Source organism: Dromaius novaehollandiae, chromosome 18 (assembly GCF_036370855.1).
Source record: "Dromaius novaehollandiae isolate bDroNov1 chromosome 18, bDroNov1.hap1, whole genome shotgun sequence".
Classification (NCBI taxonomy): Eukaryota; Metazoa; Chordata; class Aves; order Casuariiformes; family Dromaiidae; genus Dromaius; species Dromaius novaehollandiae.
Genome location: NC_088115.1, coordinates 16,087,581 through 16,112,193, shown reverse-complemented (window position 1 = coordinate 16,112,193; position 24,613 = coordinate 16,087,581). Strand labels below are relative to the sequence as shown.

At 57.3% G+C, this 24,613-nt stretch overlaps 1 protein-coding gene across 8 annotated transcripts in view; it reads right to left on the bottom strand.

Moving 5' to 3' along the window:
• Positions 1–7,250: 7,250 nt before the first annotated feature.
• Positions 7,251–24,613, bottom strand: part of TBC1D16 (TBC1 domain family member 16) — a 46,779-nt gene continuing 29,416 nt past the window's right edge. For 3 of the 8 annotated variants that reach the window (XM_064522855.1, XM_064522861.1, XM_064522858.1), the window contains exons 10-16: positions 23,581–23,760; positions 22,413–22,559; positions 17,930–21,645; positions 12,557–12,698; positions 11,673–11,780; positions 9,674–9,941; positions 7,251–7,766 (exon numbers count right to left, since the gene is read on the bottom strand). In XM_064522855.1, coding sequence (XP_064378925.1) covers positions 21,400–21,645; positions 22,413–22,559; positions 23,581–23,760 — 573 coding nt within the window. In that variant the 3' untranslated portion in view covers positions 7,251–7,766; positions 9,674–9,941; positions 11,673–11,780; positions 12,557–12,698; positions 17,930–21,399. Of the gene's footprint in view, positions 7,767–9,673; positions 9,942–11,672; positions 11,781–12,556; positions 12,699–15,479; positions 16,174–17,929; positions 21,646–22,412; positions 22,560–23,580; positions 23,761–24,613 lie in introns of all 8 variants that reach the window. The other 5 variants (XM_064522857.1, XM_064522856.1, XM_064522859.1 and 2 more) reach the window with 5 other exon arrangements.

The window sequence follows — 24,613 nt, the reverse complement described above, 5'->3', positions numbered from 1 at the left end:
CAAACCCAGGGGCAAAGGGCTTTCTGCCGGGATTTTTGGTGTTCAGCCGGTGGAAACCCCAGGGCACCCAGAGGTGCAGCCCAGCCGCCTTATCCTGTGCTCCCGCCCACACAAGCAAATCTTCCCGAGTGGGATTAGGCTCTCCCAGGCCTTCCCAGGCTGCAGGGGAAGCCAAGCTGGTCATTCTAAGCTATTTAAGCACAGAGATTGATTGATTTATTTGCTTGCTAAGATTACGGCGGAGGAGAACGCGCCTGCACTTAGATATAGCCATGAGCCGCCCACTCCAACGTGGGCCGGGCAGGGCAGGGCGGCGAGGCGGGCACGGCCCCGGCGGCTGCTCCTGCAAGCTGCCCCCACCCACCGCGGCGCAGGGAGGAGGGAGGAGGGGATGGGGGACACGGCAGCCCCTCCGTACCTGGACCGGATCGGGACGGTGCCCTGCAGAGGGAGCAGAGCGCTTTCCCCCTCTCCCGCTCTCTGCAGCGGCAGCCCCGCAGCTCCAGGCGGGCACGCTCTCCCGTCAGCCGCCCGTGCAGCGCCTGGCACAGCGGTGCTGCGACTGCACCCGCTGGAGGCAGGGAGCAGCTCCTCCGGCAGAGCACGTCGGCATCATGCAAGCCGGGACCCGGGCCGTCCCTCCCAGGGCACCCCAGTGACGAGACAGATGTTGCCCCCAGACAAAAGCAGTAATTACTGGGTTGGGCTGGGACACCTTTGGGGGCTGCAGCAAGAGGTGCAGGCAGCAGCCTTGTCAGCGCATGTCCCGCTTCACTGCTAGGGAATTAGACGCAGCTGACGCTGCCCAGCGCTGGCCGGGGGCAGCCGGTGACGTGGTCTCTGAACCCTTACGCAGCTCCACTTCTTACGGCCTGGGCGCCTGCACCGTGCCCGGGGCCCCGCGGAGCGGCCGGGCAGCGGGAGGACGGGGCTGCTCTGCGGAGTCTGCGGAGGAGGCGGTGGAGGGAGCTGCGTTTGGGCCTGTGGTCTCAGTCTGCTGCTTGAGCTTGTCTCTATGTAAATAGTTGCAGCATCCTTGCTCCAGGCATACGCTTCCCTCCGGCACGAGTCGCTGAAACGGACCCGACACCATGACATGGACGGGGAGGGGGGCTGTGCAGCCACGGCCACGGCTCAGCCCAGCGAGGGGGCTGCGGCCTCTTCCCCTCCGGCAAATCCACCGCTGGAGTCCAGCGGCCACAGATCGCAGCAGCCGGCAGCGACGTCTCGGTTTCGGAGCGGCGCTGCTGGCTCTTGCCACCTGGCCGGGGCAGGGCGCGAGGGGCCCAGCCGTGCGCCCGGCGCTGCACGCGCCGAGCCCTGCGTGCACGCGGCTGCTCGTTGCAGGCGGAGGGAGGAAGCGAGCGCGCAGCTCTGCGGTCAGGCAGTTTCTATCCTCCTTGCACCTGAACCGGGGCGGCAGCCCCGCTCCCCAGCAGCCTTCCCTGCGGCATCCTGCCCGGGGCAGCCGGCCGGCTTCCTTCCGCCCGCGCCGCTCCGCCAAGCAGCGCGTTCGCAGGTTTGGTCAGAGCCGGCTCGTGGCTGATTGCAATGCGACTTCGCCAGCCCAGCAACTGCCCTGGCACTTTATCCTCTCAGAGGATTACACCAAGTATTTATGTTTTCAAAGGTTTCGGGAAGATTTACTGGGAACGCTGTCCGCCCTCCATGCATTACGCTGTCACTAGAGAGCTCTCGTCTATAAAGCTGCTTAGTCCAACCCAAGTTGAACCACATTAAACCAGTTGCAAGTACACACGTTTGAGTGGGGGGCGGGAGGCCGTTTGTGTTTTTGCAGCAGAAACCGCCGGAGCTGGTGGCCTCAGCACAGCTGTGCCGAGCCGGCGGCCGGCGGGGCGTCAGGCAGCGCCGAGGGTCACGGCTCGCTCCCCAGCCCCGGCGGCCACGCGGGGCTCGGCGTGCCGCTCCGACGCCGCGGAGCCCTGCCAGCCCCCGCCTCGAGCAGGTCGCCCTGTCGCCGCGGAAAGCTCGGCCCCGCGTCTGGCTGCGATTGCCACAGCATATAAAGTCCTTAAATGAAAACGTTAATAATCTCCAAGTCCGTTGCACGGGCATTAAAGAGGGCAAACCATCCGCGCCTGGCTCTGCCCCGCTGCGGCAGCGGGTGGACGACTCCCGCCCGGTTCAAGCTGCTGCCTGGACAGAGCCAGGCAGAAGCGGGGGGAGCGCTGCCGGGGGGAGCGTGCCGGCCTCGGGCTGGTCAGACTGGCTCCCCCAAGCCCTGCCCCTCCTTGCCCTGCCTGTAGTCGGTTGTGTGAAGCTGAGCGTTTGCTGAGGGACCCAAACTGGACTCCAGGGGAACCTGCAGGACACTGGCCCAGCTGGAGACCGGTCCTGTCCCCTATCGGGGCTGACACCGTCCTGGTGTCCTGGGCCCTAGATGTCTGCACGTGCCCCTCGGATGCTCCTTCCTGCCGAATGTTCAAGGGGAGGTTTTGCAGGAGAGAAAGAATTTGCAAGTTACACAAAAGCGAGCAGCGAAGCAGCACTGCAGAGCAGGGTGTTCCCTTCCAGAGGCATCCTGCAACCCGAGAAACCCACCGCACCAAGGACCTTGCCGAGCAGGGAAAACTCAGATGAGTCCTCACCTTTTGGTTTCCATCCATCGAGACATTTTAATGGGAACCATGTCTTCTCGCGAGAGGGATGGCAGCCTCTCGAAGGCTGGGCCCCTCTGCGCACGGTTTCACGGGGTGCCACACAGCTGCCAGTATGTCCCAAGCAGAGAGTCTCACAAATTGGATGCACCATTTTCACCGAAGAGTGACCCTGGCACGGGGAGAGGAGCCCAGCGCGGCCGGCAGAATGACGCGACGGTCGCCAGAAGCTGCCCGGGGCCGGGCGCTGCTGGGAGCGTCGGGGCAGAGGCAGCGCTGGTGCTGCCAAAGGGGCCCGTCACCGGCCGCCTTGCATTTGCTGGGAGCCATCCCAGGGAGGGTCCTTGGGAAAAGGGCAGCGGGTAATTTGGGTCTGGCAAAGGGAGGTGTCAGCATTCCCCCAGGAAAGCAGTGAGTCAGAGCTGCTCTCCCTCAAACTGGTGGAAAGCCGCTTGCTGTGCTGGGCAGACGGGGGCACGGCTGGGGCTGGGGGCCGTTCCACGGGAAGCTGCAGCCCCTCTCCCTTCTCCCTCCCCGCCGTGGCAGGCGGGCGTGCGTGTGCCCTGAGCAGCTATTTTTAGGCTGCTGCTCACTGTCTGGTTTCCCCTGGGGATGCTGAGCAGGTTCTGGGAACTGCAGCTGCCTCTCAGGCCGTGCGAGAGAGGCTTCGTTTCCTGGGCTCCCCCCTCTGCCGCTCCGACGTGCACCAGCACCCAGTCCGCAGGGCAGGATGCGGCCGCTCAGCCGGTCCCCAGCCGCTCCCTGCCCAGCGCTCTGCTCCCCACGGCCGGCAGCGCCAGCTCTCCCAGCACGAGGAGACGGCCTCATCCAGCCGCCCCAGGAAGGGGGGTGAAATGCCCCCTGGCTGCATTTCCCCAGCCCCAGGGACCGCAGAAGGATTCTGCACCGCACGGAGCTCTGTGGTGCAGGACGCGGGTCCCCTCGCCTCGCACGCTCGCTGCCTCCCGCGCCGTCCCCAGCCGGTCACCCCAGCGGCAGCCGGCCTCCGGGGGCGGCCGAGGAGCAGCTCCGCTGTGTCCCAGCCGCGTTTGGGCAGCCGGGTGCCAAAGACCCAAGGGGACCGTTGCGCTCACTTTCTTCTCGCCTCCGTCTGCTGCCTGCGCGGGCCATCGTCCAGCGGCTCCAACGCCCAACCCCAAACGTCCAGCTGAGCAGCAGAGCGGTTTTTAGGCTGACAACCAATCTCAGCAGAGGAGCTCCACGCAACGGGGAGCTCCACCCGGCCCACTGAACGAGGTCTAGTTATTGTGAAAAAAATGCCCTTTGTTTCTAGTCGCAACTGGAACAATTTCAGTCCCCCACAGTTGGATCTGGTTAGGTTTCCCTGTGATGGATTAGAGAGCAAGGAGAAAGGAGACACTTTCTCCCAGGCTGGTCGTGCAGGATGCGGTCAGGTCTTTTTGTAACTCTCTTGCCTGTTGTTATTCACATGGGTGAAGCTCCATGACACAGGAATATCTGGGAGCTGGAAAAGTCCATCAACCCCCCCAGTCCTTAGTGCTGCTCTGAGCCAAAGCAGAAGGGCTCCTTGCATTTTTGCCCAAAGTTTTGCCTTTCCCGTTGAGGTCTCTAGGCTCGGCTTTGGAAATCCCACTCCAAGATGTGACCAGTGATCAGTGCCTGAAGAGGGCTGGGACCATCTCACGGGACGTATGACAAACCCCGAGCAGCTCAGTCGTGCTACTGGCAGCCGCTCGCTGTGGCCGAGCTAACCCGGCCGCGGAGGCAGCAGCGCGGGCAAAACCTATCACAGCCTTCTGCTGAGGCGATGCATCCCTGAAACGCAGCTGTGCTAACGTCCCCTTCCACACTCCATTTTCCCTGAGAGATACGCTCCTCTTTGTGTTTTGCGTTTGGTCCTAGCTCAGTCCCCGATCCCAAGAGCTGAACGGACACTTGCCATGTTTCTGGCTCTGCTACTCTGATCGCTGCAAATGCTCCTGGCATCCAGGAGAATCTCAGGAAGGAATCAACCAAAGCAGTTTTTCCGCTTTGACCAGAAAAGAGCAGCAGGGCCATATGCAAGAGTACAGAGGACACGTGCGAGCGTTAGCGCTAGGAAGGTCTGCTCTGTTTCAGCCCTGCAAACAGTATGGGGACTTTAGGAAAGGATGATGACACTAGTGATGCACCCAGGCAGACGGGGAGGGCAGGGCACGCAGGTGCCTGCAACAGAGTCGCGGAGGTTTGTCGTTACCATCATCCTGGGCCCCGGGACTCGCTGCCTCAGCCAGGAAACGCGGTGCCCGCGCTGGAGGTGAGAGCTGCGAGCCCTCATGCAAATCTCGCCCCAGCGCTCAGTCCCGGATTTTCCCCTTGCAGCAGACAGAGCCAGCAGAGCTGCAGCCCGGCCCAGCTGCCCCGGCCCCTCTCCCCTTTCTGTCCCAACGTCTGCCCTGATTTTGGAAGGCCGAAACGCCAGCAGGAGAGGACAACTGTGCTGGTGCTGGCAGAAAGCGCCGCAGCATGTCCCCCCTCACGGGAGGTGCTGCACCAGGGACCTGCTGCTTGTCCCTGCTGCGCAGGGCGTGGGACACTGCTCGGTGACAGTGGCCAGCTTCACCGCATGAGGCGGGGGACACGGCCCAGGCTCCCTCGTTCCGTGGCACCGTCAGACGTGGACACCAGCTCTGCTGGATTTGGTGGTGCTCCTCAGCCCTGCTCCCCCCCCGTCACCCCAGAAACACTTACCGGGCTGCCTTCTCCCGTGGGGTGACAGGCAAGGGGATATCGCTGCCTGGGGGGACACTAGTGGCACAAGAGGACTCATCCCAGCAGATTTTTTGATTTATGGAGGTTGATCTCACTGCACAAGTGAGTGGCCCTGCAAACGGAGGGGAGCTGCAGGAAGAAGGGGAAGACTGAGGAGCTGCAAACGGTGAGAGGGTGTTCGGGCGCTGCAGCATGCAGAAAGCCGGACTTGCCCCGTGCACTGCCCAGCCTGGAGGACGCCCAGCTGGAGCAGCCCCGTTGGGACCCTCCTGGGCCCCCAGGCAACGGTGTTGGCCGTTGCAGCGAGGTCTGCGCTTGCTCCAGCCCACGATGACCCACGGTGGAGCCAGGTGTGGTTATACCCGGCCGGGTCAGCAACGGGGGTGAGGAGCTGCTGAAGCCCCGGGGTCACAGGGAACAACCGGGCGCGCAGAAGCCCTGCCGTGCCGCGGGTGACAGCGCGGGGACGGTCGCGGTTGTTTCATTTCTGACACACGCCCGCTGTTTTCACGGGCACACCCTTTCCTCACCGAGGCCGCACGCTTCTCACCAGCCCTGCCCAGGGTGCCAGGCAGGGCGGAGGGTCCCCAGCACTGGTGACCGTGACCGCTGTCCCCCTTCCTGCTCTGCCTCTCGGCCCCGGGGAGGAGGCAGGTGAAGCAACCAGCGGTGCTGCTCTGTGGTTATCCAGCACCTCCAGCCAGCAACCGTTACAGCTGCCTCGTCTGCAGCACGCAAGCAAAACGCTGACCGTGACCGTGCCCCGGCTGCGTGTGAGCCGAGCCGTGCTGCTCCGGACTCCGCGCGGCTGCAGGCTCTCCCAGATCCCTGCAGGTCGGGAGGGTGACAGGGACGCGCCAAGGCACGCTGCCCCTTTTGCTGCCCCTCTCGGCACGCTGAGCTGACCGGCAGGCGCTCCAGGCCTGAGCAAACTGGCAGACGGGCGCAGGATGAGAGCAGGGGGCGGGATGCGGAGCTGCGAGGGGCAGGGATGCGGAGCTGCATGGAGCAGGGATGCGGAGCTGCGAGGGGCAGGGATGCGGAGCTGCGAGGGGCAGGGTTACAGGCACTTGCTGCTCTCCCAGGTGAGCTGGGAGCTGCCGCTGCACGGCATTTGCCCATCAGCACCCAGCTCCTGCATCTGGCCTTGGCGGGGCTGGGCTGGGCTGGGCTGGGCTGGGCGGACGCTGCCGGGACAGCCCTCGGCGCTGCGCGCGGGGCCGGGCCGGGGGGGCCTCGCTGCTCTCCGCCGTTCCCCACAGCCCATGTTTGGGCTGCGGCTGCAGCAGGGCCATAAAAGGCGGCGGTGGGGAGGGCGCTGGCGGTGGGGAGGGCGCTGGCGGGGGGCCCGCTTCCCCGGGGTCACCGCGCTGGGGACGTCCCCGGGAGCTGCCACGCGGCGGGCACTGGGGCTGCGGGGTCATCGCTGGGGGCTGCCGGGACACGGCTGCTGTGGGGCCGCCCCACTGAGCCCCGACACCCGCGGGTGCCCGGCCCGCCGGGGAGCGCGTCCAGACCCGCAGCACCGTCCCTGCGCCGGGCAGGGCGGGAGCAGGGAGCGGGGACAAGGGGGACGCTCAGGAAGGACTTTGGTGCGCATGGCAGCGGGGTGTGCCTGGGTGTGTTCTCCATAGCCATCCGTGGCCTGGGGAAGGTCTGCGACCAAAACCCGCTGCTGGGGCTCTAAGGGAAACACACGCGGCTCAGCGAAGTGTCGGCCTGGGAAAGCGCCCGTTGCAAAGCCGTTACCTGCGGGGAAAGTCCTGAGCGACTTCCAGGGGAGGGCAGGGCTGCACGCAGGTTGGACATACTCCACGTGGCAGATTTACACCCTTCAAAGACACCACTGTAAAGTAGTTAATAAAGTGAAAAGGATCTCACTCACTGGAGAAGACCCCATGGCATTTCAAAATAAACCCGCCGATTTAATCTCAAGTACGTTTTACAGGACTCGTGAAGCCAGGCTTGGTCTTATTTTACATCTTCCTTAATGGAGTGGGAGTGGCAGTACATGGCACACGGAGCGTGTTTGCAGCTGACACTAAATCAGGAGGTGTTGCAAACCCCGCGACGGGAAGAATGGAGAGCAGGAGAGACTGGCAACATCAGCAGAAAAGAGGAGAATGAAACGTAGGCTGAAGACACGGCTAATCCCTCTCGGGGAACGCTTGGGCTCTGGGGCCGGCTCGCGGGGGAAACGGGGCAGGAACGGAGGGGAGGAAGGAGCAGTGAACTCGAGGCTCGCTAAGCATCAGAGTGGCGGATGTCGTGGTGGTGATGTCAGTACAAAAGTTCCAGCTGAACCCAGCTGATTTAGGAACTTCTGTAATACAAGTTGAGGACTGAAGCTGAGAGAGGTGTTCGGTGAGCTGGTTTCCAGCAGATGTGGAGGAAATACGGTGAAGCCAGCCAGCTCTGGAAGGCAAAATGGAGAAAAACATGAGTCAATGAGATATGGGGGTGATAGAGGAGGGCTCAGCCCTCTGGGATCTTGCTCTGACCGACTCAAGGACTTCCTTACCAGGGAGTGATTGAAACGCTGACCAACCCCCTGAGAGAATAGCAGAGATAAGTCGATAACAGACCGGTCACAGGAACAGTGACTAATTTATGAAGAAAGCCTGAATGTGCTACATACCTGCCGGTTTGCCGGGGTGGGGTATGAGCCAGCCCAAAAGAATGTGAAGAAGATAAACAGTGAGAAGGAAGGGCGAATCCCCAGGTATCGGGGTGGCCACCGCAGAGCAGCAGGAGAAAATATGAAGGCTAGAAAGAGTCAGGCTGTTCATCAAGAAGCACTGCCAGCTGGAAAGGTGGCCTGGATGGCGGGGCTCTCCCAAACGCCATTTAGGTTGGACTGGGCCAAGGCTGCAAAGCTCCCCTCAGATGCCGCCCTGCCCAGGGCACTCGCGGGAGGGTTGCTGGGGTCCCTGGTCTGCAGCTGAAAAGCAGCGACCTTCCCAAGCCGAGCCCTTGTGCGTTCGGCTCAGGCCTTCGTCCTCAGCAAGCCCTGCAGCTTCCTTACGCTTGGTCGGCTTGCACAGGGGTTTTGGCAATTCAGGCATTTAACACTAAGCCCAGCTGCAGCCATTTCAGACCTGGCACTAAAAAAGCAAACTGAATCCCCATTAACTGCACCCTCCTTGCATCCGACAGGCAGCTGCCTTGGGGGCCCTGGCCAGACCCCGGGGCTGGCAGGTTGCAGGTGAAAACATCTGCCTGGGTCTGCTCAGCGTCCTCTGCTTCCACAGAGGACTCGGGGCTGATTCATCTCTTTCCCTGGATTCTGCTTACGTACGTTCACACCGCTCAGTTCCCTGCCTGAATGGCTAAATTAAGCCCAGCAACAATAGCCCATCGATTATCCCATTATATTTCCACAGGGCCTGACTTCGTAACTGGCTCTTTGAGGGGCAGCACAAGTGGCCGTGGAAGCGACTCGGTGAAAACAGCCCCTTGCTCACATCTGTTCTGCAGAGCCCTGAGCCAGATGTGCCCGGCGCACTGACAGCACCGTGCTATCGCTGCCCGCCCGGCCGAGCCGCCAGCGCCGCACCGGCTGCAGCCCGGGCACAGGCAGGGCCGGCAGCCCCGTCCCATGGCAGCGTCCCGCGGGCCACCGGGACCACCTCTGCCCCGCGCCATCCCACGCAGGGCAACAGACCCCAGAGCACCATGTCACAGCCAAGAGCATCTTCCCGTGTCACAGATTTAAGCCTTATTCATTCTTATTGCCTGAGCTGCTGAAGGGCAGTTTTTCAAGAACAAAGAGGTCAGCACGCGCAGGCCCTGCTGCCGTCCTGCTGCCCCTGCTCCCGGCGGGGTGGCTCTGCACCAGGACACTTTCACACCTTTGTGAGGCCTGTCCTTAGCGGTGCCCTGGAGCATCCCCACAGCGTGGTTCAGAGGTGACGTGCAGAAGGACTGGGTCACACGATGGACAGGCTGTCCCGACCCCCTCCTATCGCGACAGCAAGGGTCGAGCTGCCCGACTACAGGCCAGGCCGGCTGCACCCAGGGAGCCCCAGAGCCGCGGGGACAGTGCTAGGACATCACGGAGTGAGAGACCTGGGGAGGGAACGCTGGAGCATCCCGCATTAGCTCTGACTCCCCCGGTCACGGCAGGGAATTTGAGGCCTGCTGAGTGGAGCAGCTGCCCAGGGAGAGCCCCCCTGGGTTGCTGCATCCGCACGGATAAGCCCCGTGCCCACAGCTGGCACTGCCCGGGGGAAGCTCGGAGGTGCAGGTCCCTGAAGCTGCTCAGCTCTGTTGTGACACCACGTTGCTATATAACAGGGATGCTTTGCCTGCAGATCTCCTACCTGCGTCAGCAGCTGAATTCCCTGGTCTCACTCCTCGGTCTTGTTGCTTCTTAACCCTTTTCTCCCGGCAGCGGCTGGTGGAAGGAGGGAAGGCTGAATGCACAGGCTCGGAGATGGCGTGATGCCGACAGTGTGCATCACCGTGACTGCGACCTCTCTCACTGCAGCAGCTGGGCCTGACCCTTTCCCACACACCCGCAGGAAGGGAAGGAGCGATCTTCCAGCTTGGGAAAGCTGTTCCTTTGCCTGCTTGGTACATCCAGCTCCCCTGCATGAAACAGTGCCATGGCTGCATGCTAATCTGCCACCAACGTCTGCTGGCTCCACATTCCCAGCAGCAGGGGATTCGGCCTTCACTCGGCACCTCATTCCCAGCAAATCCCAGCTGCACCACATCCCTGCACACCCCTTGCGAGGAGCTGGCAGCTCTGCTGTCCCGAGGCAGGGCTGAGCACCACCGTGGTGCCGGGGCTGCTCCGGGGAGCACAGCCCTGCTGCAAGGCCACCAAGGCTGGGGCTTGCTCTCCCCGCTGCCCCGAGCCCTCTGGAGAGACCCGTCACCACAAACGCTGCTGCTCAGCCAAGCACCCTCCACAGCACTAACGGCAGCGGCACAGGCTTCGGGGTAGATCTATTACCCTTGGCAGAAGGCCTAAAGGCCAGCTGGTGTTTGGGCTGTTTCCAAGGTTTCCAGTCACTGTTGGAAGTTTTTCAACATCCGTCCCCCCATGCGATATGTGGGAATTGGGTTCCTGGGGCTGGGACCCGGCTGGCAGGGCCGATGCGGGAGCTTCCAGCCCAGCCGAGGCAGCGCCTACTCGCAGAGCCCCAGGCTCCACGGCACCGGCGATACAAAAGGCTCCGTCCCCAAGGCAGGCTCTGCCTGGTGCCAGACACTCGGGGCTGGGACGGGTTGGGACAGCTCTGAGCAAGTGTTTGCAGTTTCCCCACAACCACCCCGGGCCCTGGCGGAGCAGGTCCCCGCGTGCCCAGGTGAAGGCTGGACGCGGGCAGGGCCCCCTCAGCAGCCCCCATCTGCGGAGAGCCAGGGGAGAAGGGCGGCCTGGAGCTCCCAAGAGGCTGGTGGGCTCTGGAGGTGGCAGCGGCTTTAGCACTTGCGGAGTGCTTTGAGATGCACCAGGAGGAACCACTGCTAAAACGTCTGTGGCCCCTCACTTGGAAAGCTGGTTGCTAGGGGTCTGTGATGGACGGGATGGGCCAATTTTCTAGAGCCCTTGAGAACAGCAGTGAAAGGACTGGTAACGCAGTCCTGAGCTATTTTTGCACTTTAGGACTGGTTAGAAGTTGCTCAGTTTTCAACTCTTTCTGCCTCATCCCCAACGGAAGCCTGCTGCACCTCATGCCACTCCGCCTGTGACACGCTGGTGTCTCACCCAACCCACAGCCCAGCCACTCCAGGGAGACGTTCAAGCGTTTGCTGGCTGGTTATGGGGCACATGAGCTGAGAGCTTGGAGACAGCTCTTTACCCTGCTGTTCAGCTCCAGGGTGGGGGACCGAGGGCTGGACATCGGGGCTGTGTTTACAGGAGGCACCAGGGCGAGGGCAGCAGAGCAGCTGCAGAGCAGTGCGCTGCATGAGTGCAGTGCAGAGCTGGCTGGCACAGGCTGGGACAGGGCTTGTGAAGAGCACGATGGCTGGCCGAGGGCAGGGGTTTGAGGGCAGTCTCCATGGTAGGTTGGAGTCCCGGAGCAAAGCGGGGTCCACAGGGCCTAGCGCCTGGCAGGGCCGAGCCTCAGGGAGGGATGCTCGTGTGCTTGGAGCCCGGCTACAGATACAGCCCTGGCTCCACACCGTGCAATGAGCCATTAGTCAGGTCTCCAAGTGTTTCGGCAATGCTACTCTGCCTCCCTCCAGGAGCCAAGAAGAGCTGGAAGATATTGCAACAGCAGAAGCCAAGGAGGCATGTTTACGTATAAACACACAAACTCAACACACGAAGAACCAGCAACCCCTCACAAAGCTCAGCCCAGGGCCTACCAGCATTTTCGTCTCCAGACGCTGCTTCCTCACCACTGCCAGCAAACACGAGCAAGCCTCGGACCCGGCGCGGCCAGCCGGGAAGGTGGGGGAGGAAATCGGCGGTCCCTGAAAGCAGGATGTCATTGCAATCAGCTTCTTTAGGACTGCAGCAGGTTTCAGGGGCTGCAGGGTTTTTCCATGGGCCTGCTCGCAGGACACTCAGTGCCCAGCAGAGCGGTTCCCGGGTTCTCCACTTTCCACGGAGCAGCAGCGTCAGGCGAGGGACAACCCCGCTGCCGAGGCAGCCCCAGCCCACGCACTGTGCAGCCCACAACCTGCACCGCTGTGCTTGACCCCGGACCGGGGGCATGGGGACATCTTTGAAAATACTCCATTATCCGAGTGATCCCTCCCACAGGATTTGGGTCAAGGTCTAATACGGAGATGTCATTTGTGGGTGATCTGGAAATCCAGCATGAAGGCTGCCACCCTGGTCCCTGGAGAGCGTGACTTAGGGCAGGGACAGGGAGAGGCACAGAGCCTGGACGGTTTGCTTTGCCCACGGTTTGGGTGAGCACTTGGGAGCTCGTCCCCCTGCTCGCCCCGGACCAGTGCTCAGCTGCAGGGTTGGCAACGAAGCAGACTTGCTGCAGGGTCACCTCTTCACAGTGAGATCCACAACAACCTTGCAATTGTTTGGCTTGACAACCACAGGACAGGGACTGGGGATTTATTTTAGATTATCTTCCTGTTTTGTATAAGCCTGTGAAAGGCAAGATACAACATGGTCCAGCTTAGGCAGGACATAGCAAAACCACTACTCTAACAGTGGATCCAGAAACACCTCCTTAGTCCTTTGTGTCTCTCGGCAGAGCACTGACCTCTCTAAGGCATGAAAATACCTGAAAAACCTTTGGAGAGAAGAGCACCTTGGAGGCTGCTTATTGCCCAGCTGCGCTGCAGGTGAACATCACCTGGCCACCTCTGTCACCATCAAGGTTAGCCAAGCATCATACGCAGACAGAAGCAGCTTGTCTGTGGTTCCTAAAAGAAAAACAAACAAACAAACAAACAAATGAAAACAAATCCTAGGCGTAGTTTTTAAGCTGCTCCTTTTCTAAGTCCCTGCTGCTGATCTGTCACACAAAGCAGGATCTTTCGCAAGGAAGATCCCATCTGGTCGAATCTGGTGGGACCTGGGAGGGATCAGGCGCTGACCGTGGTGGTGGAGGGTCAGGAGCACCTGGGGAATCTTTTTCATTCAGGAAAAATCACCAATAAAAAATGGCAATTCACACCACATTCTTTTTATTGGATTACCCAAACTAGCTTTGTCATTATGTTCATTAATATGTTTTGGAGTACACCTGACATTACTGGATTAGTCACAGGCCCCAGGAAACGCGGACAGCTCAACATTTTCGGTTTTACTGCAGACAGACTCCAAGTTCCTTAAAGGCAATTTTCTTTTGCCAAGGAGACCTCACACAAGGACAGTCACTTGGTTAATTCAGCTTGAAAACGCACCTTTATTAGAGGTGGGATCGTATTGTGGGGAGCAGCTCCAACCCTATGAGCACAGCAAAACATACAAAGACAGTCAGTGGCGCGCATCCAGAGCAACGACTGGGTGCGGCAAGTTCCAGTTTTAAAATATATCCTAACCCTGGGTGTTCACTGCTCACACATCATGGCCCCAGGGACGGCCTCAGGGATTTTAACAGGAGGAGGCATTTTTATTTTGCTTTGTTTTGTTTTTCTGCTTTTTGTACAGCTGCGCTGCAGAGTGGCTCTATTTATTTATTTATTTCCAGAGCTGCAAGCCAGCCGAACAAAACAGCGCTGGGCTTGCAAGGGGAAAGGAGGAAAAAAAACCCTCTTTGACATTCCCTTCCCATGAGACCAACCGGGGCTTTGTTTTAAAGGTGAGCTGCAAAACATCAGTTTAAATGACAGCAGCTTGCAGACAATGATAGGTTGGAAAATAACGCCAAAGCCACCGGGGTGGGCAGAGATGCCTGCGGCTTCCCCGGCGCGGGGCTCCGAGGCGCCAGGCCAGCAGCACCCCGGCTCGGCCGTGCCCGGGCTGGCGGGGAGAGGAGCGCGGCCGTGCCAGGCGCGCGGGCTGGCCGTCCCTCGCAGGAGGCGGCACCGAGGGCCGGCCAAGAGGCTGCGACACGGCTGGCAGCAGCCTCGGCGCAGTCTGCGCTCGGAACGGTTCCTCCTGACACCTGGGTTAGAGGCTGGCATAGACCTCGGTGTGCCTCTCCCCAAGCCCTGCTCTCCATGCCCAACCTGCCTGCTGAAGAGGTCAAGAGCTTGCAAGGCCAGCCCCTAGAAACCTGCTCTACGGGGCGCATCTCTAGCACTGAGTATTTCTAAAACCTGTATTTTCTTAACCAGTTTCAAGCACAGTATTTACTTCAACCATCCCCTGGTCGAAGCAGAAAGGCAGCGTTTGCCCCCCTAGACTGGAGCATGATGTTCCCTGAGGTTGGTTCACTGATCCTGCCCCCAGCCTGGAAACCCCACTCTGAAAGGAAAGGCTTTGTAGGTCACCTTTAACAAATAACCCAGGCGAAGTCTTAGTGCATTCAAGCATCCCACCCCAAAACCAAACCAGCCTGTTGGTTCATTAGCCAGCCTTGCTTCATGACAGCATTATCCAAATATTTCCTTATTAAAACTAGCAGGCATCTGAGCAAACCCTGTTCTCCACCTCGCAGGTGCCTCATGGACATGAGTGCTCGTGGAGCACCTGCTACATGCTTGGATCCTAGATTTTAGTAGTTAAAATACTATCCACACCACTGGCCAGCACAATTTCCAGACGGCAGCATCAAAATTGCCTAAAAATCATTTCTTGAAGGCAGAAACCCTATGAAATGCGGAGCAGAAAAGCTTGATTCCTTGGCTGAAAGGGGAATGCTTCGATCAATCATCCTTGCACACTATTGAGCTTATTTCTGTCTCAATTTTTGCTTAGCTGGGGCGGGGGCAGCCACAGGGTCAGAGTCCGCAGTGCAACAGCTCGGGGAGCAACGCGTCGGGAGCGGCGGCGGTGGCCAGCAGCCTCCCCGGCACGCGGGGGCTGCCAGGACTCTGACGCATGGGGTGAGGCACCAGAGAAGAGCAAAGACCCTCCTTTTATCTTAGAAAACTTAAATCTATGGAGGAGAAAAGTGAAATGCGACCTCATACACGCACCGTGAGGAATACGGTGCATTGTGAAAAGCCCAGCTCAGCAGCAGGCGCAAGCTGAAGAGAGGCCAGAGGCCAGATTTCGGCTCTGTGATCTGTAGAGATTTTGGAGCAGGGGAGCCTGGACCTCAACAGCAGCCACTGCTTTTCAAAGCCCTTTTAAAGCTCAAACTAAGAGAGAATTGCCTTTCATAACTAGAAAAAGAAATGAACTACAAGCACATTTGAGGAATGGCGATTTTTGGATACTTGGATGATGCTGAAACTGTTGGCTGAAGAGTAGATGGCAATAAAACTGGCTACAGAAATACTCAAGGACCTTCTCCCAAATTGCCAGCCTAGGAATTACAGCAACCTGGCTGTGCAGCAGTCTATGGGAAGGGGAATAGGGGGAACCCGGCACTTTGGGACACAACTCAGTTTGAGAAAGGACCGTACAATGCGGTACCCACGACGGCCGAGAACAGGGCTCAGCACCCGGGGGTCCTTCCCAGCCCCGTGGAAGGAAGGAGAAGGATTTTCTCCACCAGTGCTCAGACAATCCTGGAAAGGGGACGCAAAGCCACAGAAGGGCATGGGCAGCTTTAGTCGTGGACTACAAAGGCCTTTGAAACATGGCAGCACCTGCGCAGCTTTCCGCAAGGGAGCTCCTCACGGCCTGGAGTCGGTGGCAGCTCTGGACGGAGGCCACGGCAGCGTGGGCAGGCTCAGCGGCCCGGGGACGCCGGCGGGGTGGCTGCAGCCGCCTGGCCCTCGGTCGCGGTTGGAAGTTTCACTGGAAAGAGGCAATTCCTTGGCTAAGTATAACCAAGGAAAACATCCCATTGCACCTTATGAGGTGTAGCAGCTGCTGGAGTATAATTTATTGCATATTTGCTACATTGCAATAAAATAAAGTATATAAAGTAGCCAAAAAGCATAGCCAGTCGGCTTGTCTGTGATTACTAAGACAGAAAATGAGCGGTGCAGGCAGCGGCCATGCGGAGCAGAGAGCTGCCGCCTGCAAACCGGAGCGTCCCTTGGCTCAGGGACTCTGCGGGGTCCCACGGAGGGTCCTCAGCGCCCGGCTGCGGGACCTGATCTTTCCTGCCGGAGCCAGGCGGAATCTCAAACACATCTTGGACTCGGGAATATACTCCTGTCAGCGAGAGGCCTTACCCGTCCCGCTGGCGGGGCTCCGGCCGCCTTTGCAGCTCACCTCTTGGGCAACGGCCCATCACGGCGCGCTGGCTGCGGCCTCTGCTGGGGACTCCTCCCAAGTCTCTGCTTTTATTCCAAGGTGGTGTGAAACCTCATCACGCTTTTTGCTTCTAAATGTCTGAACGAGAAGGATAAACCACGTGTAGACCTTCCCCTGAAGCACTGAGCACAAACAGTGCAGGGCTGGGCCAGCGCCCTGGAGCAGGATGTGACCACGCACTACAGCCAGACGGACTGGTCTATTTTTATGACCCAAGCTGAAAGACCTGGAGATTAATCAGGCAGCCTACGGGGGGGAAGCTAACTTGGATTTTAAATTCTTTGGTGCTTGTAATAACTCAGGTGAGTCTCTTTGTTCTTCTGAGCTGTAATTTTTCATTTGACAGACAGCGTCCCTCGAACAAAACAGCCACGTCCAAACACACCACTTACCCCAGAAGCAAGATCAAACTAACCTGGCTGCCTTTTTGCTCCAGTTCACAAATGGAAATTTTTCTCCAACGCAAGAGATTCCAGTAGCAGCTTGGCTAAACGTTGCTTCGCTCTGCGCCCGGCGCCGTTCCAGGGGCCTCGGCCTCCTGCTTGGTTAATGCTTAATGCCGGGGACACACGGCGCCGTCTCTCCGATGCCTCGGCGCGGGCGCTGGCTGCCTCCCCGGCTCCTGCCCCGCTCGCCCCGCGCCCAGGGGTGACGCCGGCGCTCGCCGGGATGGGACGGGGCCAGCACGGCGCTCAGCGGCACCGGGAGGTGCGTGGCCGAGCCCAGCACACCCGTCTCCCCAGCCTTCCAGATGCAGGGAGATCGGGTTCCCCGCTGGGATTACAAAGCGTAACGTTACTGCGTCGGGAGCAGAGGACTCAATTTTCTTTTCTCCTGCTCACAACACTCCGCTTCCCCCCAGCGCCAAGAGGCAGAAGGATATGTCAGCTCAAGGCTGAGTCTAAAGAGGCTTATGCTGACTATTTACCTTTGCAAGGGTCTATTTTTGGCTGTTCAACTGCAGCTAATTCAATGAACAGGGAAGCGATTCAGGAGAGAAGCCACACGAGGGTCATTGTTTCTCAGATTCACCTTACTACTCTGCAAGGACCAGAAATTTGTCTGTTTTTTTTTTTTTTCCAGGTAGCAAAGAGTGTCGTAAAGGAAAAGGGCATCTTGGGTGCAGGTCAGAAGGACCTCAGAAAACTGATCCCTTGTCCTACACTGGACTTGTGGCCTTTCTTCCACTACAGAATAATCTCGGGATTTGCTCCTGACCCCGCCGCAGCCGCTCCAGGCCTGCTCCACGCGCCCTTCTGTCCCTGCACCTCCCACCCGAGGCCCCAGGTCCCTCCAGCTCAGCTGCCAGTCCCTCCTTGTCACACGCCAGCCCCGCAATGGGGGACATTTCCAGTAGGCAAGGCTGGATCGCACGCCTGGCTGATGCTAGGAGTCCCTCCCACCAATTCGAGAACGGGCTGCTACCATTTCGGTAATGCAAATAACTTCTCCTGTATAGCCTTTACCTGTAACTCTCCCCCCTTCGTGTACAGGCAGCACCAGCACGGCACAGCTCTGGGCAGCCTTGGCGAAAGCAGCTTTCCTGGCTTCACGAGCCTCTCCCCTACCCCCAAAACGACTGTTAGCAAAAGGAAGAGGAATAGTAACCGCTACTGAATGTGACCATGCTGTATCCCCAGACAGGCTACCTTCTTCCACACCCAGCTAAAACCTGAAGGTTGCCCTAGCACCAGCATGATTCACGACACCAGACTCCTCCACGTCACTCGGCCACCACCTCCCCATCCAGCAGCTGCTGCAGAGGTGCCTCAGCTCCCCGAGGAGCAGCAGGACTCGGCCATCCGCGGGAGCGGACGCACAGCGCCAGCCTTACCTGAGCTGGGAGGGCTCCTTCCCTTCCACCGTTGACGGGTGATGGGGCCGGAGGGGAGCGTGAAGTGCCGGCAAATCCGCTCACCCCATCCTTCACACAAGCGTTTGTCTCCTGCCGCTTGGTCTTGCTGCTCTTGTCATTATTCTCCCCAATTAGCAGGGACAGAGGCTCCCCAGATTGCATTAAGTTTTGTGAAACTTCATGCTGGAGGCATGAGCAGTGCGAGGAACACCACAGCACACGCAACCCCCAGGAGATCTTGGGGGAAGACATCTGCCTTTACGTGGTAACAAATGTTAGGTGAGACGCGAGTGTCCAGCTCTCCACGACGGACAGACCACGAGCCCAACCGGCCAGCTGCCCCCGTCTCCCCCCGCCACACTGCCGGGGACGCGGCCACCGGCGCTGCTCCAGCGGCTCAGCATTTCGATAAGCCCCGACGTCTGTGGATGTCCAGTGAGAATTTAATAATGGTATCAGGAGTTCACGAGCAGCCTGACACTGGAATCAAGTTATCCAGGACAAGGCTGTGCCCTGGCAAACAGGAAGCAGCCCGGGTTATTAGCTCTGTCTCTTTATTACTCTGACGATGGTAAAGTGGAATCCAGCGTATTAAAGACGCTCCAGAAGCTGTCAACAGCGAACAACAGGGCACCGGCCTGGAAAGACACCTGAAATCCCCTCTGGCAGCGGGATCCGCGGGTGACACCAGGCACGGGAGGGGTAGGCACTGGCTCGGTAGAGATGCTCCCACACCGCTGGGCTCTGTTTCTATGAGAAAAAGCCGGCTTTTTCCCAGGCTGGAGAATTCCAGTGCAGAGTCTTTAATTAAACAAATCCTGAGTGATTTCCACATTGCTGAATGGCATTTTAATAGTGGAAAAATAATGCTAAAAATTATCTGCTCCATCTCCTCCCATTGTCTTCTGTTGGCTGGGAACGGCCGTTGCAGCAGAACCAGCTCGGGATCCCCGGGTAGGTGTGGCTGCTGGTCCCTCCCAGCTCCGCCACGCTGGCCCGGGCCGTGCCGAGCGCGCAGCGTCTGCAGAGCTGCCCACGCGCCCGGGGAGGCACCGGCGCTGGCCCGGGCGGTGCGGAGGCCTCGCAGCGGTCCCCGTCACACGTGAGGACGCGGGGCTGCCGTGCCGGTCTGCAGGCGGATGGTTCAGGCGCTTTCTAACGCGCCGTTTTTGTGAAGCTAGTTCAGCCACTGCCACTGGGAGCTCGCGCCTGCGGGAGCGCGTGGAGTGTTTGCAGGCATCGCCCGGCTGAAGCCCGGGCCTGCCGCTCTGCCCCGTGCAGCCTGGCGAGAACCACACAGACCCGACACCCAGCAAGGCTCTTCTTCATGCGACTGCAAAAGAACTAGCTCAGGCTGAGGGGGGGGGGTCCAGCCGAGCCCAGCTCTGCAGGCCTGACTACACGGTACAGTGCCCAGCCTGTACAGCAACGTGCCACACCAAGGCCTCACGCAAACTTGCATTATTCACTGAAACGTCATAAATCTCAACGAACTCCCTGCTTCACGGCAAAGCAGCCACCAGCCTGTATACGAGGTGTCACCTCATACGATCCCAGCGCACAACTGCAGCCTTACAGCCCAGGTCACTCCCACAAGCTGGGCTGTTTCAGAGGGGTGCACGATGGTAACGGGCTTCACAGTTGCTCTCATCAAGGAGAAGGTTTTCATCCTTCGAATTAAAGGGAGAGACTTCACACAAGTCCGGAGCCAAACTGTCCTTCCACCACATAAGAGCACTTGTGGGTCAAGGCTTCCTCCCCTCAGATACAGCACGCATCTGGTGCCCGGTGCTTTCACACAGACATCCCCAGTGCCAGCCCCGCTTCCCCGTGGGTACACAGCACACGTGCTCCAGGACTGCAGCTGCAAACGGGCTAGGGATGAGACCTTGCGGCAAGGCTTTTCGAGAGGTCTGCCTGTCAGCTGGAGGTACCTGCTGCAGCAGCAAGCACGAGCATACAGGGTTTTCCACACATGCTACTAATAAAGCAAACATGCCTAGCAGACAAAGCTGAGAAGTTAGCATGGACTTCCCACCTCGCCAGACCAAGACACGGTTGTATAAAAGAAGTGGTGTGGTTCACACGAGAGGGAGCAAGACAACAGTAAAAAGACACCAAGACTTCACACGCCATGCAGAAGGAAGCAGCAAGGGCAGTGCAATCCACTTTCACCCCGTCTACTTTATCATTCTTACAAGGGAGCTATTCTCCAGGCTCTATTTGGCACAAACTTTGGCTCAGGACACACCTTTGGATGCCACTGAATTTGGTTACGACATTCTGTATTTGGCAACACAGCTGTGCTCAAGGTCCCAGCTCCACTTCCACTTGGCATATGTTTTAGAAGGTAACAGGAGAAACTTGCCGTCCTCTCAAAAATAATGCAAAGGAAACTGTTGTCAAAGACAGAGCTCAGCAGAAATGACTGCAACAAATTAAGTTTTGTTTCCATCTCGGGAAGGGTAGCAGGGCACATCGCTGATACCAGCTGAAGCATCTAAAGATGCTACAGCCTATGGTGAAGACAGATAAGGACAGAAAATAACCAGTAGTTGATGAGAGCCAAGGGAAACACATTGGGAAACACACTGGAAACAACAGCCTTCTATAAACAAGTGTCTAAAGTCTGTAGTTGCCAGCATAAAGAAGCAGCTTTGCTGCAATATAATGGGGAAGTAAACTTTGAAACATGTCTGTGAAATACCCTGAATACAGAAAAGCAGTGCTTGAAGACCCGTGGCTGCACACTTTCAGTACAAATAGGAAAAAATCATGCTAGCAAGTATACTGTATAAAAAAAGAAAAGGCGAGAGACAGACCTTTAGGTGACCAGTTCTACCTCGCCAACAAATGACATACCCTCCCTGCAATCCCAAAAGTTTGCAGTTTTATTTTTGGCAGATATAATCAAAATGATCATCATGGCTTTAGAGAGAAGCCACTAAGCTGCATGTTTTGGTTGAAGCAGAGAGCGCTTGCGTGCAGTTTGCTCTGGATGGAAGGACATCACAGAGAGAAGAGATCTTGCCACAGCTCTGCTCTCTCCACTTGACCCGCAAATGCTGCCAGTTGTACTTGGCTCTCTTGAATGTTCTCATTTCTCATCAGCAAGTAACGCAGTTTTGGTTGCTAACCAGTCCAATGCAAGAGGCAGAATAGCAGGTCCTCGTTAAGATCTAGAAATGCTTCATATTTCTAACCAAATCAAATTCAAAAATGTGCAAACACTGTTCCTGGTTTGATACGTTTCACTCTGGTTCCACTACTTAGTGGAATGGGATTTGCTTCCCCCTGTAAAGTAATTTCATTCCTCTTCCATTCTCCACCTTTCAGTCTTCTCAGGAGTCTCGACAAGCTATCCCTCCATTCTTGTCTTTAACGTTTTTCTCCTATACATATCCTTCCTGCCCTTCCTTCTGCTGCTGCTACGCCCTGTTCCTCTGCAGCTATTTTCGGAAAGCAAAGACGTCGCGTGTTTTCAAGCCTCTCTTGCCTTCACTTCCCGGTTTAGGAGAAGACACTTCCGCCAGTCCCCCGTACGGGCAGCTCTCAGACTCCGGGTGATGGCCGGAGCACTCCACGGCGGGGATGAAGCCGCTGTCCCACATCCCTGTCCCGCACAGCCTGCACAGGTCATGCAGGCTGCAGGGGATGCGGGGCAGCAGGTGGAACTGATAGAGCAGACTTCTCGCCTAGAGGGAGACAGAGACAAAGTCCTTCAACTATCACCAGAGGACAAATACGGGGAGCAGCGGTAGCCAGATGCCCCCCTGGCCTGTACTCCTGCTTCGCTCCATTAGAAGAGTCAACACTTCAGCAGAGAGCATCCCTCCTGAAGCCCAAATTGAAGGTTAAAGTGGAGACACTGCCAGCGGACGAATTTAGAGACGGTTGTTCTTAGCACTGAATTCCTGCATCTCGGCATCACAGTACTTTTATTAGCCACAGAGCTGTACAGCCCAGCAACAGCCTCATCCTGCTGCCTGCCAGTACGTTTCAGGCGGCCGGGCGGAGGGGGGGCTCCGCTGCACGGCTCTGCTGCACGCGCGGCCCTCAGCGGCTCTGAGACGCTAAGAGGAGCAGGTAGGAGAGGCTTTTTGATAGCAGGAACGGGCCGGGGGACTGCTGCATGCATCGCACCACGTGGCCTGCAGGCACTCCAGATGGAGATGGACTGGGGACCACGACATGAGGATGAAAAGCTCTGTCTGCCGTTTCCCCCAAGCATGCGCGAGTCCTGTTATCCCAACCACGCTGTTACCTCTAAGTCCTCTACAACTATCTCTTCTTTCTGCAGAACTGGTTCCAGGCAAACACCAGCGCCCTACTCTTCCAGGCTCCACACAAGCGGGGGGATACAGGAGAGGGGGGAGATTTAGCATCAGTCTCTTATTTTCTTGAGGATCTGCCTCATCTCTTGGGCCAGAAACTTGGCCCTCATCCGCACCCGGGCATTTACCTTCCTGAGTACAAGTTCTCCGTTCATGTGCATAGCCAGGTTGCCGAAATGCAGCAGCATCTGGTCAGTGGCCAGCTGTTGTTCAATGACGTCATCCCCATAAATCACCACTATGGCCACACAGATAAAGAGGTGGAAATAGTCAGTCTGCAACGAGAAAGCAGGGGCTGGATTACAGCAGGTGGATGCAGAGGTCTGACTTAACCTCCCCACCCTCCGCACACATCCTTAGCAGAGATTTTGCTTTAAGAGAGTAGTATCTCTTTCTAGTTCAGCCTAGTCACATTCAGAAAGTGAATTACGGGTGAATTCTGAATCACAGCTGAGTCAGTCTGTTGCCTTTAAAGCACAGGAGCAAGGTTTGGACCACAGGTTTCAAAGCTGACTAGTGATTTTGGGAAGACATCTTCCAGCTGTTTAAGAGAAGTCTGAATTTCAGAAGTGAACGTTCAGCACTTTCTGAAAAGCCTCTTTTTGAAGCCCAGACATCCCCAGATAGGAGAAATAGGCCTCCATCTTCCTGCTCCATAGATAAACCTCTTTGATAGTTACGTATCTGCTGTAATACTTCCAATCATGAACATACCTACTCCAAATCTCCCCTAGACATCTCACAGGGACGATTCTGCAGGAAAATGCCAAAAATGGCAGCTGCTGAACATGACTTTTCAGGTGTCAGTGCTGCGGTGCTCACCAAAGTAGGCGAGAAAGGAGCCCATTCATAGGCAGAACACTCTCCTTGTCACCCAGCCCTATCGCTGCCCTTGCAGGAGACCAGAAAGCCAGGTTCTGCAAATGCTCAGAATACTTGGGGAATTCAGCACTCAGGCAAACAAAGTGTTTTACATGAAGCAGGGACCTTTTGAGCTGATCGGTCTATGAGCTCCAGAATTCTGTAATGAGGCCACTCAAGGTGCAATTTGTATCAATTTTAGTTTCCTTCAGGGTAAGCAGCAGCAAATCAAACCAGAACACCACTGACAGTAAAGCATGCTGTCACAGTCTCGGCTAAGAAAGTACTGCAGGAAAGGGAATACCTGCAATGAAACTTATTCTGGATACATTGCTACTAAAAGCCTCTAAGGAAATGCTGCAACGCTTGCTGAGATGGTGAGGACTCAGCGAGGGGCACGCTGTTGCCCAGTGCGGTTGTCTCCAGCTGTCTAACCTGATAGTGAGCCCAGCATGCTTCCCACATGCGCAAAGCCTCAGCATCTGGAAATTCACGTTTAAAACAGAGGAGGATCCAACGGTGACAGAAAAGCATCTGCAGGCCATCCTCTCCCAAGGAAAGCAGGTGCTGGTAGAAGCGTGGGTGCATGAGCCGTAGCAGCTCTCGCAGGTACATCTGGAAAAGATGCTCTCAGCTGAGCCACTGCCTTGTGCACAAGGACTCACACCGCCATCACCCACCACACTCTCCGTCCCGGGGAGCCCCTGGCAGGGCATGCCCACTGCGGGCTCCCGCAGAACAGGCCACAGGTCTCTTCTTTCACAAAAAGCTTTACATTTTGGCCTATTCACAGCCTGGTTAACACAGCGCAACCAAGAGCACACTTGGGTCTATCATTAACAGGCAGAGCTCATAGGCCACTGTGGCTGTTTCACAAGAAGGAGGGAGAGTGAAAAGCAAATCCCACAACAGCTATGTTGTGAAAAGAAAGAAGAGAAGAGCTTCAGGCTGAGGAAGGCAGCGTAGAGCTATAGCCTTAAAAACTAAAAAAAAAAAAAAAAGAAAAGAAAAATAAAGAAAGTAAGTACATAGCTATCTCTGGCAATATTTCATTTCACTAGATGCTGAGCAATATGGAAGTGATTTTGGAAAGTCTGACCATAAAGGTATGCTTTATCTGTACATTAACAAACTGTACATCACCAGCAACATCCCATAAGGTCTCCACTACAAATTCACCACTTTAAATTGGTGGCATCATGACCAGGACAGGATTGTTCTAGCTTGTGTTTAGAATGGATTTTCCAGGACCTTAACTAGAAAAGAATGGACATTAATGTTGCAATCTGAAGTGCTCCTATTTTTTTGGACATCATAAAAATTCTATTAAAAATGTTAAGACCTTCAAAAAAGCCCACCAAGAAAGAGCGCTGCAGCCCAGTCACCTCCTCTGCCCCATTCACATTAAATGCGCCAGAATCAGGAAAAGAAACCAACCAGTGAGTCTTTGTTGTCTGAGAGAAGTGCA